The following is a 16,671-nucleotide window of genomic DNA, read 5'->3' as shown; positions in this document are numbered from 1 at the left end:
TCAAAACCAAAACCCAAGTAGCTTCACTTCAACTTGCACATGTGAAGCTGCATTTTAACGAGACAGTGACCCAGAAGAACAATGTCAGAGTGTCAGAACCACATTATATATGTACATATGTTGTCAAACGTGAACTGAGAACTCACAAGGATGAGCACCTTTCAACGCGTCCGCACTCCAGTCCAGTCAGCCCCGTCTCACAGTGGTTGATGAGAGGTCAAAAGGTCGGGGCTGAGTCCTCTTCAACTTTGGTGCGATGGAAATCTTGCGCAGTGTCAGGAGAGTCCCAAGTGTGGCGTGTGACAGACAGGCTGTCCACCACCTGAGCCTCTGGTAGCTCGTCGCTCCTTCCCGCTGGAAAGTCCGAGGATCTTCTCCACTGGAGCGTCGTCGTGAAAGCGCACCATCACGGCTCGGGGACGTTAAGCACAGGTGGGGTGAAGTCGTCCTCTCCGAATAGCTCAGGAATGAAACCCGCCATAAACCTCGTGGGCTGGTTCCTTCGGCTGTTCCGACGAACCTCAGGCGTTGTTCCAGATCGGTGCATTTGTCAAGCAGCCGTTTCATCTCCTTGGGTTTTTCTTCATTCTGACGTTCAAGGTGCTGGATGCGCTCCGTGGCTCCGTTTGGTGTTATGGCCAGACTGGCTTGCTCCGTCATCATTTGGAGTGGATGGAACTCCTCGTCGATATCCTGGCGAAGGCCTCCGAACCAATACGTTCCAATTCATGCTTGAGTTCTTGTCCAAGACGCGGTTTGGAAGTCAGTCAGAATGGCATGGCCAGACGCTTCCAGCTGCTCTCTCAGGGCTTGAAGCGTGAGCGGCTCCTGGTCGGCCATGACATGTCTCTCGTCTTATTTTACAGTGCATTTATTTTGTTATACATTTCGTTTTTCACTTTCACTTATAAACCACAAAGCAAACCTTGACAGTCGCCGAGTATCATGTTTGACGTTAGCTCTCTTAACTCCGTTAGCTTCATTAGCTGCGTTAGCTCTGTTAGCTTCATTAGCTCCGTTAGCTCTGTTAGCTTCATTAGCTCCGTTAGCTCTCTTAACTCTGTTAGCTCTATAAGCTCCGTTAGCTGTTAGCTTCATTAGCTCTGTTATCTCTCTTTACTCTGTTAGCTCTGTTAGCTCCGTTAGCTCTCTTAACTCTGTGTTGTAGGAGTGAGTGTGGAGTGTGTGCCGCTGTTCGTGTGTGTGTGGTGTGGCCGCTGCGTGTGGGAGGGGCTGCCGGGAGACTGACGTCTCTCTGGGAAGAAAAACGTGTAGAAGTGCCCGGTACGTGTCAAGTTCGAACTGCGAAGAAATAAACCGTAAGAACGCTCTACCAAAGACTCGACTCATCCATGTCCCAGCTCCAGCCGACGAAAACGACATTAAACCCTGGAGTGCGCGCTCCAGCCTTGGAGGTGACGGAACACCTCCCCTGTGACGCCCGACCACGGTCCGGTGAGGAGGCAGGAAAGGTTTAACATCTGTTAGCTTCATTAGCTCCGTTAGCTCGGTTAGCTTCATTAGCTCCGTGGTGTGCAGACCAAGTGTGGATCCACGTGATGTGCTCGTGTTGGCTGCGCGTCAACACAAACTCATCGACTCCATGATGCGTGGTTTCATGTCACCACGTGAGGTGAACCTCGGCGAAACAGCGCCCTCCGCTGGTCCACTCCGCAGCACCAGCTCAGGCCCCGGGGAGCCTCCTCCCGGGACCCTGCGCGAGCTCCTCTGACCCCGGCAGCGCAGCCACGTGACCCCGGCTGGAGCCTCCTCAGTTCCGCTCCAGCGTCCGCTGCTTCCGGGCTCAAGCTCCCGCTCCTTTCTGCCGTGCACGCGCAGGCGAGGAGTAACCGTCGTGGTCACGTGCTCCCAGGCTGTTTTCAAGACCTTTTTTTGACAAAACGTCACTTTGTCATTTCGAACCGGGCCTCGTGTCTCAGCACCAACGGAACTTTTGTAACGGCCTGTCCAGGAAGCAGTGGCGCGGACTGGCCACAAGATGGAGACAAAGCGCAGCGCTGGCGCCTCTCATTGGCTCCTCAGAGCGACCTGACCTCAGCAGAGCGACTTCCTGTTTCCGTCCGTGGTTCTCTGCTGACTCACGCTCCCTGTGCTGTAGTGTCACTGCTCTTGTTGGGACACCACACTGATCTGGGGAGCACGTCTGCTCGGTGTGTGTGTGTGTGTGTGCGGCTGGTGTCAGTTCCAGTCTCGCGGCCGACCCGCTCCTTATCTGGCTCCACATTCCTGGCCAGATAAAGGACGAGCATGTTTTCTGTCCGCCTCTCCCAGACGTGCGCCTCGTCCCGCAGACACACGCCCGTGTGAGACTTGCCCGGCCTGGAAACAGCGCCCGCCCCACTCTGTCTCACCGGCGTGCGTGCGTGTTTGTGACCTCGTGTGTGAGCATTTCCATCCCAGTCAGGTCCAGTTTTGGGGAACCTTTGGCTGGACCCCACAAGCCTCCGCAGGAGGGGGCGTGGCCTTGTGCGGTGTGGCGGCGGCCACAGTGTGAGCAGCTCACTGACGCAGCGGTCTCACCATCACTTTATTTATTGTACAGAAGGAAGCAAACATCCAGCGTAAGTTACAGGAGCGTCGCCGCGGCAACCAAGCAGTATGTACATCTGCAGAGCACATGTGAGGACCACACGCAGGAGGCGGCGCCGGTCAGAAGCTCGGCCAAATAAATAAGAGCTGGAGCTATGTACACCTGAGGCCGGCGAGTGGGCGGGGACAGCAGAGGCTCCTCCCCCCAGGACGAACCAGGTCAGAGGTCGGGCCCCGGCTCAGAGGGCCAGCTGCAGCTTGCTCAGGTTCCTCTGGTGCATGTTGTGGTGGCGCACCAGCTCGTCGCTGCGGGCGAAGCGCTTCTGGCAGCTGGGCCAGCGGCAGGTGAAGGGCTTCTCACCTGAGGGCGCAGAGGAGAGGTGAGCGGCGGGAGGCACCTGGTCCCGGAGGAAGAGAGGGAAAACAAAAGCTTACGCACTTGTTTTACCTGTATGAGTCCGGGTGTGAGTCTTAAGGTGGTCAGACCGAGAGAACTGTCTCTGACACGTCTCGCACTGGAAGGGTTTGACACCTGCACAAGCGCGGAGCGCACGCACGCACGCACGCACACACAGACAGACAGGCAGAGGGAGAGAGCAGAGCACAGTGGAGCAGAGGTCGTCCTGGGCTGCTGCGCGGCCGGCGTCAAACCTGTGTGTCTCCTCTGGTGTCGCTTCAGCTGGTCCGAGCGGGAGAAGCGCCGGCCGCAGTCGGCGTAGTCGCACTGGTGCGGCTTCTCTCCTGCTCACATGACAGAGGTCGCTCAGGCGAGGCGCCCGGCGGCGGCGGCGGCGGCGGCGGCGGCGGCGGCGGCCTCACCTGTGTGTTTGCGGCTGTGCAGCTGCAGCTGGGAGAGCTTGAAGTAGCGCTTGTTGCAGCCGGGGTGAGCGCACATGAAGGGACGCTTCTCGCCGCCGTCCGAGCGCACCAGCGCCGGAGCCACGCCGGGCACCCGCCGCACGTCCTGCACACACATGCGCACGCACGCACGCACGCCGGCGTCAGAAGAGCAGGCCACAGCACCGGGCCCCTCACTGGGTCCACAGGAGGGAGACCATCCTGCGTGAGGCGGAGCCTCGGCCGCACTTGCTTCACCGCAGCCCTCAGACTCATCACACAGTGAGATGTGGGGAGCCGTGTTTGAACCCAGCACTCCACTGAGATGGAGACTCACCACAGGCATCGCTCACACTGACTCCGACTCTCTCAGTGACTCTCCCTGACTCTGACTCTCCCTGGAGGAACTCGTCTGCTCGGCTGTTTGTTCATGAGACCATGATTAGCGGTGACACGACCCGAGTCTGACCGCGGCCCTCTGGGACTCGTTCATCAGAGAGACACCCCCCACCCCACCCCCCACCCCCAGACAACACAGCCCCCCATCAATAACGCTGCTGCTGGGTCACATGACCTCAGGCCCAGATCTCTGCTGAGCACCAGAGCCACGGGTCGGGCCCGGTCCTGGAGCGGGTCCGGTCTGGCTCTGAGGACCGCTGACAGAAGACAATTAAAAACCGCCTGATGGATGAGCCTCGACGCTCAGTGTGAGACGCCTGTGACCTGCTCACCCCAGGAGTGAGAGGCAGCTCTGTTTGTGTGTGTGTGAGTGTGTGTCCTGCATCTCTGCGAGGACCAGTGAGAGTTTGCAGCTGGTCCCCACTCTGTTAGCCTGAGTTGGAGTCACGTGTTCGGGGGTCGGTCCCCACAAGGACAGAGGCGTGTGTGTGTGTGTGCTACCTGGATCCCTCTGAAGACCCCGTGCGTGTGGATGCGGTACTGCGTGCTGCAGCTGTAGACCATGGGCGCGCTGGGCTCGCCGTCGTAGCTCGCCGCCGCCGCCGCGTGGCTGCAGACACACAGAGAGGAGCAGCTGAGTCACGTGACAGCGGCCGGGGGGCGTGTCCTCGGCTCCGCCCTCCCGCCCCGCTCGCTCTTCCATCTCAGCACCGTGCCTGGTACCGGCCCGGTCCGGAGGCGCCGCACATTCCTTCCCTGCAGATTTACAGCGCAGACGTGCTCAGATAAGGAGGACGCACGCGCCGCGAGCGTGCACGTAGCCTGGCTCCCAGCCACAGTGGGGGGGGCGAGCAGGACGTGTTCTGGAGCCGGGAGTGAAGGTCCACACAGGACCCAGAAGTGAAACTCCTGCTGCTGTCATGTGCCGAACACAATGACCTGAAGATTCCTCACCCTCCCACTCATCCTCCCACTGACCCCCGCGCCAGTGTGTGTGTGAGAGTGTGTTTCATGCTGTTCTGGCTGACGGTCTGCAGAGTCAACACAGTCCTGTTGGGACCAGGCCGCCGCAGATGAGAGCCCTGCCTCCGTGTGTACACTTGTGAGGACCTTTTGTCTGCCAGGAGAGGTCCTCACAGGGGCAGAGAGCCCGACACACGGCGCAGAGGAGAGCCTCCCGTCCAGCGGGGGCAGCGTCGGTGTGTGAGTGGTTACCTGTTGTAAGGGTTCCTCAGCAGGTCCGAGGGCGTGTGGCAGCTGTAGACAGGAGGAGGCACCGGATACTGCTGCTCCCCTGCCACACACACACACACACACACACACGTTCAGTCTCCTGCTGCCCAACACTGTTGCTCCACGTCAAGGTCAACGCTGGGGAGAGCCACTGCGGCCCTGCCCCGTGTCCACGTCCGCCTGGTGCTCCCAGCGTTTCACGTCGCGGCGGCGGATGAAAGGGGGCGGCGAGGGAGTGAGTCAGGATGTGGCTGATTTATACGTCCGACAGCCGAGGTCACGGCCGAGACGTCGGGCCGGACCGGAGGAAACTCCCTCAGCTATTATGGGATGTCGGGCCGAGCCTCTGCCGCTGGCCTGCTGTCACCAGGGTCTCGGGCAAAGCGCGTTTCAAGCTCAAGCACGCCACGCCGTGGTGGCGCCGTGACGCGAGGAGGACACACTCACCCATGGCGCCCTGCTGACACAGCGCCTCCTCCTGTTTGAAGGAGTGACTGGAGAACTGAGAGCCGTGGTGAGACGGAGGGTGAGCGTAGCCGCCGGCGCCGCCGTCAAACGCCATGGGCCCGTAACCTGCCGCACAGAGACAGAGACAGAGACAGAGAGAGAGAGAGAGAGAGGAGGCGGTGACACAGGGCTGACAGGGGAGTGGGTCCGAGGGCCGCGGCCCACCGGCTCCACAGAGGCACGTCCTCACAAAACATCACACACACACACACACACACACGGCTCATGCGCCAAACTCGCTTCTGAGAGTGTGTGTGTGTCGTCATTTATCTTGCTCTCACGTGTGAGTGCGTCTACCTGGTTTATCCTCACTGGTGGGGACCACTTCTTGATGAAACACCTCCTTGTGGGGACCTTTTTCAGGTCCTCACAAGGTACAGCCTCAATTTGGGGATGAAGACTTCCACGTAACTGGGTCTCAGTCCTGGTTCAGGTGAGGTCCCCACAAGGATCGAGAGGGACAGACGTGCCCGAGTGTGTGTGTGTGTGTGTGTGTGCAGTCAAGTGGAAAACCCGGAGGATGGAAATCCCCGGCTCAGTTTTCCCACTGAAATCCTGGCCAGAGCAGGAAACACAGAGACCAGGCGAGCCGGTGGCTCCGGGGACACTGGGTCTCGCTGGCAGGACCTGGGACACCTGGCCCAGCCCAGCCTCTTCACGACCCCGCGCTGGGCAGTGCCCGGCTGATAAGGCGGGTCAAAGGTCGTCCAGCACTGTCGTGACTCCCGAACAAGAGTGTTATTGCAAACCGCCCAGCTGGAGAGGGTTGGTGCCCGGTGTGAGGGAGCCCGCGAGTCCCGCTCGCACGCTCATTCCTTCGGACCGCCACCGTGGCCTCTACGCCCACCACAGCTCTGGCGCCGCGCTCCCTGCCTGCGCCTGCTCCTCTCTTTCCACAGTCCCTCAGTGATGTCCCATGCACTGTGCTCCGCTCGTCTTCACATGATTCCTGCTCCGCTTCCTGCCAGAGTGAAGGACAAGAACGCAATAGCTCTCGTCTGCCTGCTGCTACACTTTTACCCTTTGATTTCCAATATTCTCAGCTGTCCTCCAGAGCAGATGAAGGACTCGCCGTCGGCCCCGACTCACTGGGATCAGAGCCCTTCAGAGCCAGCTCTGTCTCGTGCCCGCCTGACCCGGCTTTCTCCAGCCCACTCCTCACCCACCTGTCTGGTTCCGGGCCGCGGGCGCCGCGTCCACGCAGTTGGTCAGGTACGGCGGGCCGCCGAACATCCTGGCGGGGGGCTGGTGGTGGTGCGGGGCGCCGCCCGGCGGCGGCTGGCTGGCGGGCGGCGGGGGTCCAAAGGCCGCCCCGTACCGGCAGGCCCCGGTCCCGGTGAACTGCCCGGAGAAGTGCACGGTGAAAGCGCTCAGGCCGCAGTGGGGGTCCGTGTCCAGGTGGTGGGGGTCCGCCGAGGCCCCCCAGCCGGGCTCCTGCTTGATGAAGGAGTGCGTGGCGCCCAGCGAGGAGTAGGGTGAGGCCGCCGTGTGGAAGTCCAGCACGGGGGCCCACTGAGGGGCCGAGCTGACCGGCAGCGGGTTGGGAGCCGGCGGCACAGAGGTCAGGAGGGAGTTGAGGTCTGAAGCCATGCCGGGCCGGGAGGGTGCGGCCAGAGCGAGAGCGTCGCCGGGGTCACTACTCCTGGGTCCGGCGGCGGCACCAGGTCATGGCAGCAGAAGCACAGTCCAGGGTCCCGGCCACTTGTGCTCCAGGGAAGGAGGCTCCGCTCACTGCTGCTGCAGGAGTGAGGAGCAGGGAGGAGGATCCCACTTTCACTCCCGTGAGTGAGAGTCAGGACGGCGGGGGGCGGAGTCAGGGCTGACGTGGGACCGGGGGCGGGGGGGGGGGGGGGGACCCCACAGGCGCCTCCAGACTGACAACCCGCACAACAACACGGGCTGTTCAGCCCTTTGTTTCAGCGCAGAAAGTTGGAGAGTGAAGACCAAAACAAGAACCGTGTTTGCGGCCTGTTTGTCCAGGTCCAGGCGGGAGCCACGCGCCTGTCTGACGGCTGGTGCCAGAGCCTCTCCTCGATGTTTCTCTCGTTTTCAATCATGACCAATGACGCTTCAGAGGACACGTGTTCTTCTTCCTACACAGCCGGTCGCGTCTGTCCCGCGCGTTGAACACTGCGCCCTAGTCTTCACCGTCTTCTGACGCCGGTGAAGCTGAGGCGAGCTCAGCTGGACTCACCCGGAAGGCCTCGCGGGACTTGGGCTCCGACCCACCCGCGCTCCTCCGTCTCTCCCGAGCGGCTTTGTCCCGCCGTGTTGTCACGCGGGGCCGCGGAGCGGGCGGGGCCCGGGGGGCCGCGGCCTCGAGGCCTCGGCTCTTCTCGCTCGTGTCCGTGGCGCCGCAGCAGCATGTGACGACAGGATCAAGTATAAAATCAAACATGGATTTGGAGTGACTTTTAATTCCCAACGACAGAAGCGTGTCCGCCCGCCTAAAGTGACACTCACAGTCGCCCAGTTAAAATGTAGAAATCATTTTCATGTGTGTGTCACTGGGAATTGAGGTTAGGGTGGTTGCTCTCGGGCCGATCGTCATTTATTTATCCATGTATTATTATTATTATCAATAATAATAATAATAATAATAATAATAATAATAATAATAATAATAATAATAATAATAATAATAATAACAGTATTATATTATTATTATTATTATTATTATTATTATTAACAATAATAATAATAACAATAATAATATTAATATTATTATTATCATCATTATTATCATCATCATCATCATCATCAATATAATAACAACAATAACGAAGGTGTGTGTTGGTGCTTGGACGCCTGTTAAAAGGCAGATTTTTGAAGACGGCTGTTCCTCGGAATTCTCTTTCGCAGCGACGTCGCTGTCACGCGTCTCCTGCGGCCATTTCAAGGAGCAACTGAATCACCTGAGCTAAAAAGGAAAGTCACACAAGCGTGTGTGAGAGTCAGGACGCAGGGAGCGGCGCGCACTTCACGCGCTTCTGTCGATCCGGATTTAAAGGTGTTTGAAGCGGATCGGTTGAGAAATCCACGCGGGAGGCGACATCGACCAAGCGACAGAGAAATTAAAAACGGTGAACTCAGGTGTGAGTGCGTGTGCGTGTGGCGACCATGAGCGTCAGAACAGCGTCAGTTCGCTGTGGAGCCATGTAGGGTCATCGCGCCCTCTCTCTCCCTGGTGCGCCTCCATTTATCTCTTTGTTGTCATGACAACACACACAAACATGGCTTCCTGTCGGCGGTCACCCTGTTGCACCCCGTCCAGCTCCAGTCCGGCACTGGTTTTGGACTGCGTGTTCCAGAGTCGTCTGGTTCACACACACACACACACACACACACAGTTGCGCGTGTCTCACTGACACTTTCACTGTGAAACAGAGAAGACTCAGCAGCGCACGCCTGTCTTCTTGGACTGTTCTTGTCTGTGTGAGGACCTGTATGAGCTTTGTGAGGACATTTTGGCAGGTCCTCGCTGCGTCAAGCCTCAGTTTGAGGGTTGAACAACCAAACAGCCGGGTCACTGGGCTCCACTTGTGTTCAGAGCGAGGCTTCAGTTCAGCCAGGTGTTTGAGACGGTGAGGTCCAGGGAGGGAGGCTGGGGACAGGGTGACGGCAGTGAGAGGTCCTCACTGAGCTAGGAAGACAAACACCGGAGTGAGTGAGTGTGTGTGTGTGCGTGGGAGTCCGGGCTGGATCTCGCTCAGGCTGATGAGCAGAGATAGATGGTGACTTCACCATCTGGAAATCTAGTCTGCCGCTGGCCGCAACAAGCCGTGACCCTGGATTCAACTCAGCGCTGGCGGCTGGCGGAGCTGCAGCAGGAGCCTCGGCGTGTCAGCTGACGGGAGCTCGCAGCATGTGGATAAACACTCGCTGATGTGGTCCAAATCCTGCTCTGAATGACCTGGCCACCAGAGGAGGAGCCAAACCTGCCTCACACTTGGGACCCAGCTCAGAAGCTGCAGCACCTGAGGAAGCTCTCCCAGCAGGCCGAGGTCTCCACGGCTGCATTTCAAACTCAGAGGCTTCGGAGAGGTGTGAGATGAAAGCGCCACCGTCATCAAGCCGAACGTGAGCAGCTCTGGTTCCTTTGAGATTTTGAAGCCTTTCTGCAGCAGGAGGATCCTCCTTGTTCCTCTGGCTGATGCGTCATGGTAAGACCTCGCCTGAGTCTGCGGCCACCTCAGCTCTGGACATCAGGCTCGGACGCGTGGCTCCAGGCCAAGAGGCCAGGAGGCGTGGCTGCGGCGCCACCTGGAGACAGAGACGGATCCCGACCCTCGGAGCTCAGGAGTTGGAAACACTTTTGTTCAACAAGAGTGAAAGGAACAAGGCGAGGCGGAGGAGAGGATCAGAGACAGAGGCTCGGTCAGCGCAGCAGAGAAGGAGCCCGGCGCCTCGGCAGGAAGCGCCTGGAGCAGCTTCCTGTCCACTCAGACGTGTGGTCAGCTGGTGCCGGGGCCTCGCAGAGATGGATGGTGGCTCGCTCCACTCCTCCATGATGGTATCTGGCTGCAGCTTCAGTCGGAGCAACAAATCACTGCACTGGACCCAGACGGGAGACCCGATCTGGAACATCTGACCCGGGAAGGAGAGAGGCTTCCCGAACCGGAGAAGACCCGGTGAAAGCGTCCTGTCGCCAGTGAAGCACAAGCCTCAGGACAGGCACCTTCATCAGTGGTCTTCCTCGCCGGCTTCACCACGGCGCCTCGGTGTGTTTGGATTTCATTTCTGTGTTGTTGTAGCGGGAGGTGCGTGTGTGTGTGAGGGGGTCAGACACCTCCCACTGCTGTGATGAAGCACCGTCACATTCCAGCACTTTTAATAACAAAAGTGCTGACGGGGGAATGATGGCGGCGGTGGAGCGCCATTTGGACGGCCAGAGTCAGAGCGGCGGCGGTGGAGCGCCACCTGGACGGCCAGAGTCAGAGCGGCGGTGGAGCGCCACCTGGACGGCCAGAGTCAGAGCGGGGGTGGAGCGCCACCTGGACGGCCAGAGTCAGAGCGGCGGCGGAGCGCCACCTGGATGGCCAGAGTCAGAGCGGCGGTGGAGCGCCACCTGGACGGCCAGAGTCAGAGCGGGGGTGGAGCGCCACCTGGACGGCCAGAGTCAGAGCAGCGGCGGCGGAGCGCCACCTGGACGGCCAGAGTCAGAGCAGCGGTGGAGCGCCACCTGGACGGCCAGAGTCAGAGCAGCGGCGGCGGAGCGCCACCTGGACGGCCAGAGTCAGAGCAGCGGCGGAGCGCCACCTGGACGGCCAGAGTCAGAGCGGCGGTGGAGCGCCACCTGGACGGCCAGAGTCAGAGCGGCGGCGGCGGCTCTTCTGACTCTCCAGCAGGACTGCTCTTGCCAGATTCACTGTGACTCCAGACTCCGCGCTCAGCGGAGAGCAGCGGCCCAGTCATGTGACCTCTCGGCCGCTCATTTTTCCCGCCATCTGACAGGTCATTAAAGAGCGTCGTCAATCACCACAGCACCACCAGCATCATGGCGTCCTCCCCCTGGTTACTTACACCTTATCAATCATCCAGCCCCAAATATTGGAGGGAAAACACCGCCACCTGACTGGTGGGGCCCAGCACCAGCACCAGCACCAGCAGCGCGGCTCTTCACGGTGCAGCTCCACCTGAGACGGTGAAGCCGGCGTTAAGTCACTCTCGATCTCTGAGGTCGTGACCCCGTGACATACCCGGGGTCACTCATGTGCCCCCTGCAGCCGGGCCCCACAGAGGAGCAGGAGCTCCAGCAGAGACTGCGGGGAGCTAATGGAATCATAACAGAAGAAGCCGTTCATCAGTGGTGAGGCGTGAAACATCTCTGCTCTGGTTCCTCCACAGTCTCTCTGAGGTCTCTCTGAGTTCCACGCTTCAAGACTTCAGCCAGAGGTCTGGACTGTCGGCTGAGTCTGCAGGACACTGGTCGGCTCAGAAGAGCCACATTTCATGAGGACATCTGATGATCACAGGGTCAGAGTTGAAAGACCCGGGCACCTGGAGGTCCAGGTCCTCAGACGTCCTTCTTCAAATGAGGTGTCTTTTGACCTTTCAATCAAAGGCACCAGACACGACGGTCGCAAAAACCAGAGCTAACCAGAGCAGCTGACCAGAGACAGGGGTCAGGTGCCGGTCCGCTGGTTGAGACGTGGGGCTGAGAAGCTGCGGAGGAGTCAGGTGCTGGGGCAGGTGGGAGGAGTCCACAGGTGACTGCCAAGTCACGTTGCGATTGGCCAGCTGAGCTTCAGATGTTGGGACGAACTCCAGTCGCAAAAGGGAGTCACATGTTGACAAGTCACTTCAGCTGCTTCCCAAAGACCCCTTCAATGTGTGTCCACTGGATGGCACCGTGGAGCTCAGCTGGACTCCACATCGTAGACTGGAGCATTGTGCTTGACTTGAGAGGAAGGGTTCCCTCCTGGAGCCTGGAAATCACATGTCCACGTTTGGGTGGAGACCCCCAAGTCCCACAGTGGACAGTGGACATGGACTCACACCTGGACTCACACATGGACTCACACCTGGACTCACACATGGACTCACACATGGACTCACACCTGGACTCACACATGGACTCACACCTGGACTCACACCTGGACTCACACCTGGACTCACACATGGACTCACACCTGGACTCACACCTGGACTCACACCTGGACTCACACATGGACTCACACCTGGACTCACACCTGGACTCACACATGGACTCACACCTGGACTCACACCTGGACTCACACATGGACTCACACCTGGACTCACACATGGACTCACACATGGACTCACACCTGGACTCACACATGGACTCACACATGGACTCACACCTGGACTCACACATGGACTCACACATGGACTCACACCTGGACTCACACATGGACTCACACCTGGACTCACACCTGGATTCACGCATGGACTCACACATGGACTCACACCTGGACTCACACCTGGACTCACACCTGGACTCACACATGGACTCACACATGGACTCACACCTGGACTCACACCTGGACTCACACCTGGACTCACACCTGGACTCACACATGGACTCACACCTGGACTCACACCTGGACTCACACCTGGACTCACACATGGACTCACACCTGGACTCACACCTGGACTCACACATGGACTCACACCTGGACTCACACATGGACTCACACATGGACTCACACCTGGACTCACACATGGACTCACACATGGACTCACACCTGGACTCACACATGGACTCACACATGGACTCACACCTGGACTCACACATGGACTCACACCTGGACTCACACCTGGATTCACGCATGGACTCACACATGGACTCACACCTGGATTCACACCTGGATTCACGCATGGACTCACACATGGACTCACACCTGGATTCACGCATGGACTCACACATGGACTCACACATGGACTCACACATGGACTCACACCTGGACTCACACATGGACTCACACATGGACTCACACATGGACTCACACATGGACTCACACCTGGACTCACACATGGACTCACACCTGGACTCACACATGGACTCACACATGGACTCACACCTGGACTCACACATGGACTCACACATGGACTCACACCTGGACTCACACATGGACTCACACCTGGACTCACACCTGGATTCACGCATGGACTCACACATGGACTCACACCTGGATTCACGCATGGACTCACACATGGACTCACACCTGGACTCACACCTGGATTCACGCATGGACTCACACATGGACTCACACCTGGATTCACGCATGGACTCACACATGGACTCACACATGGACTCACACCTGGACTCACACATGGACTCACACCTGGACTCACACCTGGACTCACACCTGGACTCACACCTGGACTCACACATGGACTCACACCTGGACTCACACATGGACTCACACATGGACTCACACCTGGACTCACACATGGACTCACACATGGACTCACACATGGACTCACACCTGGACTCACACATGGACTCACACCTGGACTCACACATGGACTCACACATGGACTCACACATGGACTCACACCTGGACTCACACCTGGACTCACACATGGACTCACACCTGGACTCACACATGGACTCACACATGGACTCACACCTGGACTCACACATGGACTCACACATGGACTCACACATGGACTCACACATGGACTCACACATGGACTCACACATGGACTCACACCTGGACTCACACATGGACTCACACATGGACTCACACATGGACTCACACCTGGATTCACGCATGGACTCACACATGGACTCACACATGGACTCACACCTGGATTCACGCATGGACTCACACAGTGATGGTCGTCGTGAGGCTTCGCAGTAACTCAGTAACAGTCACTCAGCCCAGAGCCCAATGTTCCCTTCAGGACAGAGTTCAGCAGGACTCATGTCAGCCAGCAGAACCAGAAGGTGCTACGCCCCACATCCCGGGCACCTCAGCAGTCCACTGAGGTCACAGTCACGAGAAGCTGTCTGCACAGTTTCAGGAGCACCACGACCTGGAGCCTGGAGGTCACAGGCCAGGCCCAAGTCCAGGATCCAGCACGATGGAGACACCGGACCCGATGGGAGCGATTGGTTTCCAATCCACCTGGAGAAAAACAGCTGAACAGAATTAGCTCTGTGTGTCCAGGCACGGAACCCGCTGTGACTCTGACAAGGCTTCCATCTGTGGGGCAAACGCCAGCGCCATCTAGTGGCGTCACTGGAGGCACCGATACTGAGGAGCTGGTCCAGGGTTTCTGAGGAAGAAGAGCTGCCTCTTGTGAAGCAAGGACTTGTTTTGGTCCCGACCACTGGGACTCGGACTGTTGTGAGAGGATGAAGCGTCTGAAGGGGTCAACACTGCACGTCCATGTCATCAGGACGTCACACTCTCTTCAGCAGGACCAGCCATCCAAGTGTTGGGGCGAGAACATCCAGCCGTCGTCCTTCTCCTCTGATCCCGAAGCTCGCGTCGGCCTCCGGCGGCCTCACAAAGGCTCGGTTCATGATCCAGCAGAACCTTGGAGACGACAGCTGCAGACTGATCCATGGTTCCCGAGGTGAGACGGTGAAGCCCAGGGTCTCCTCACCGCTGTGTCATGTTGCTATTGCAGCGCGGAGGACCAGTCTTACTGCTCGGTCGGGCTCATGTCAGGCGTCGGGTCACGTGTCTGGCTCCTGCTCCGCCGCTCTGCTCTCCGCTCGCACTCTTCCGGTCCGGTGCTGCCGGTGTCTGGGTCGGGAACAGGCCTGGCTCCTGGGCGGCGTCAGGACTGGGGCCCGGCAGACGCTGCTGGAATGTGAATGTCAGCGCTGGGGTTATTGACTCTGCTATAGAAGAGTGAGCAGTAATGAAGAGCAGCTCTCCTCCTCATCCACTGTTTCACACCCTCCAGCAACTTCACCCACTTGTCGTCACTGTTGGTCTCATGTGTTCACCCATTTGTCGTCACTGTTGGTCTCATGTGTTCACCCACTTGTCGTCACTGTTGGTCTCATGTGTTCACCCACTTGTCGTCTACGTTGGTCTCATGTGTTCACCCACTTGTCGTCTACGTTGGTCTCATGTGTTCACCCACTTGTCGTCACTGTTGGTCTCATGTGTTCACCCACTTGTCGTCACTGTTGGTCTCATGTGTTCACCCACTTGTCGTCACTGTTGGTCTCATGTGTTCACCCACTTGTCGTCACTGTTGGTCTCATGTGTTCACCCACTTGTCGTCTACGTTGGTCTCATGTGTTCACCCACTTGTCGTCTACGTTGGTCTCATGTGTTCACCCACTTGTCGTCACTGTTGGTCTCATGTGTTCACCCACTCGTCGTCACTGTTGGTCTCATGTGTTCACCCACTTGTCGTCACTGTTGGTCTCATGTGTTCACCCACTTGTCGTCACTGTTGGTCTCATGTGTTCACCCACTTGTCGTCACTGTTGGTCTCATGTGTTCACCCACTTGTCGTCTACGTTGGTCTCATGTGTTCACCCACTTGTCGTCTACGTTGGTCTCATGTGTTCACCCACTTGTCGTCACTGTTGGTCTCATGTGTTCACCCACTTGTCGTCACTGTTGGTCTCATGTGTTCACCCACTTGTCGTCACTGTTGGTCTCATGTGTTCACCCACTCGTCGTCACTGTTGGTCTCATGTGTTCACCCACTTGTCGTCACTGTTGGTCTCATGTGTTCACCCACTTGTCATCACTGTTGGTCTCATGTGTTCACCCACTTGTCGTCTACGTTGGTCTCATGTGTTCACCCACTTGTCGTCTACGTTGGTCTCATGTGTTCACCCACTTGTCGTCACTGTTGGTCTCATGTGTTCACCCACTTGTCGTCACTGTTGGTCTCATGTGTTCACCCACTCGTCGTCACTGTTGGTCTCATGTGTTCACCCACTTGTCGTCACTGTTGGTCTCATGTGTTCACCCACTTGTCGTCACTGTTGGTCTCATGTGTTCACCCACTTGTCGTCACTGTTGGTCTCATGTGTTCACCCACTTGTCGTCTACGTTGGTCTCATGTGTTCACCCACTTGTCGTCACTGTTGGTCTCATGTGTTCACCCACTTGTCGTCACTGTTGGTCTCATGTGTTCACCCACTTGTCGTCACTGTTGGTCTCATGTGTTCACCCACTTGTCGTCACTGTTGGTCTCATGTGTTCACCCACTTGTCGTCACTGTTGGTCTCATGTGTTCACCCACTTGTCGTCTACGTTGGTCTCATGTGTTCACCCACTTGTCGTCACTGTTGGTCTCATGTGTTCACCCACTTGTCGTCACTGTTGGTCTCATGTGTTCACCCACTTGTCGTCACTGTTGGTCTCATGTGTTCACCCACTTGTCGTCACTGTTGGTCTCATGTGTTCACCCACTTGTCGTCACTGTTGGTCTCATGTGTTCACCCAGAGCAGCAGCAGCAGCAGCAGCTCTTAGAGCAGCTGGTCTCCACTCACACGGGACATAAAGTTAACAAGCGCCTCATTAACACGCCTGTTAATTGGACTGCTAATTGAGTCAGGAGCAGCAGGTTTGTGTTATTTGATATGAACGAGTGTTAATGGCTGATTAACCGGCTGCTGTCACAGCCCTTGTTTACAGAGCTTTATTGGTGTTTACAGCAGCCGTCGCTCACAAGAGGAACGTCAGGAGGAACAG

General features: G+C 57.8%; 1 protein-coding gene across 7 annotated transcripts; it reads right to left on the bottom strand.

Annotated features, from left to right (window-relative positions):
* Positions 1-2,574: 2,574 nt before the first annotated feature.
* LOC128770623 (Wilms tumor protein homolog) lies at positions 2,575-7,227 on the bottom strand. 7 transcript variants are annotated; one of them, XM_053885296.1, is made up of 8 exons: positions 6,693-7,227; positions 5,467-5,592; positions 5,002-5,080; positions 4,288-4,396; positions 3,370-3,514; positions 3,202-3,291; positions 2,990-3,082; positions 2,575-2,911 (listed from the first exon to the last, which is right to left on the bottom strand). In XM_053885296.1, the coding sequence occupies exons 1-8, from the start codon at positions 7,114-7,116 to the stop codon at positions 2,790-2,792; spliced, it is 1,188 nt and encodes a 395-aa protein (XP_053741271.1). In that variant the 5' UTR covers positions 7,117-7,227; the 3' UTR covers positions 2,575-2,789. The 7 variants fall into 7 exon arrangements, with proteins under 7 accessions (XP_053741271.1, XP_053741272.1, XP_053741269.1 ...); XM_053885297.1 differs by having other exon boundaries at positions 2,999-3,082; XM_053885294.1 differs by having other exon boundaries at positions 2,990-3,291.
* Between the last annotated feature and the right edge of the window lie 9,444 nt (positions 7,228-16,671).

Source organism: Synchiropus splendidus, chromosome 14 (genome assembly GCF_027744825.2).
Source record: "Synchiropus splendidus isolate RoL2022-P1 chromosome 14, RoL_Sspl_1.0, whole genome shotgun sequence".
NCBI lineage: Eukaryota > Metazoa > Chordata > Actinopteri > Syngnathiformes > Callionymidae > Synchiropus > Synchiropus splendidus.
This window is presented reverse-complemented; position numbering and strand designations above follow the sequence as displayed.

Excerpts from the sequence above, each read along its gene's own strand:
- LOC128770623 (XM_053885294.1), bottom strand. The coding sequence starts at position 7,116 with ATGGCTTCAGACCTCAACTCCCTCCTGACCTCTGTGCCGCCGGCTCCC. Across the intron at positions 4,397-5,001 it reads CTGAGGAACCCTTACAACAG|CCACGCGGCGGCGGCGGCGA; the intron begins GTAACCACTCAC and ends GTGTGTCTGCAG. Across the intron at positions 3,292-3,369 it reads GCACAGCCGCAAACACACAG|GAGAGAAGCCGCACCAGTGC; the intron begins GTGAGGCCGCCG and ends TCATGTGAGCAG.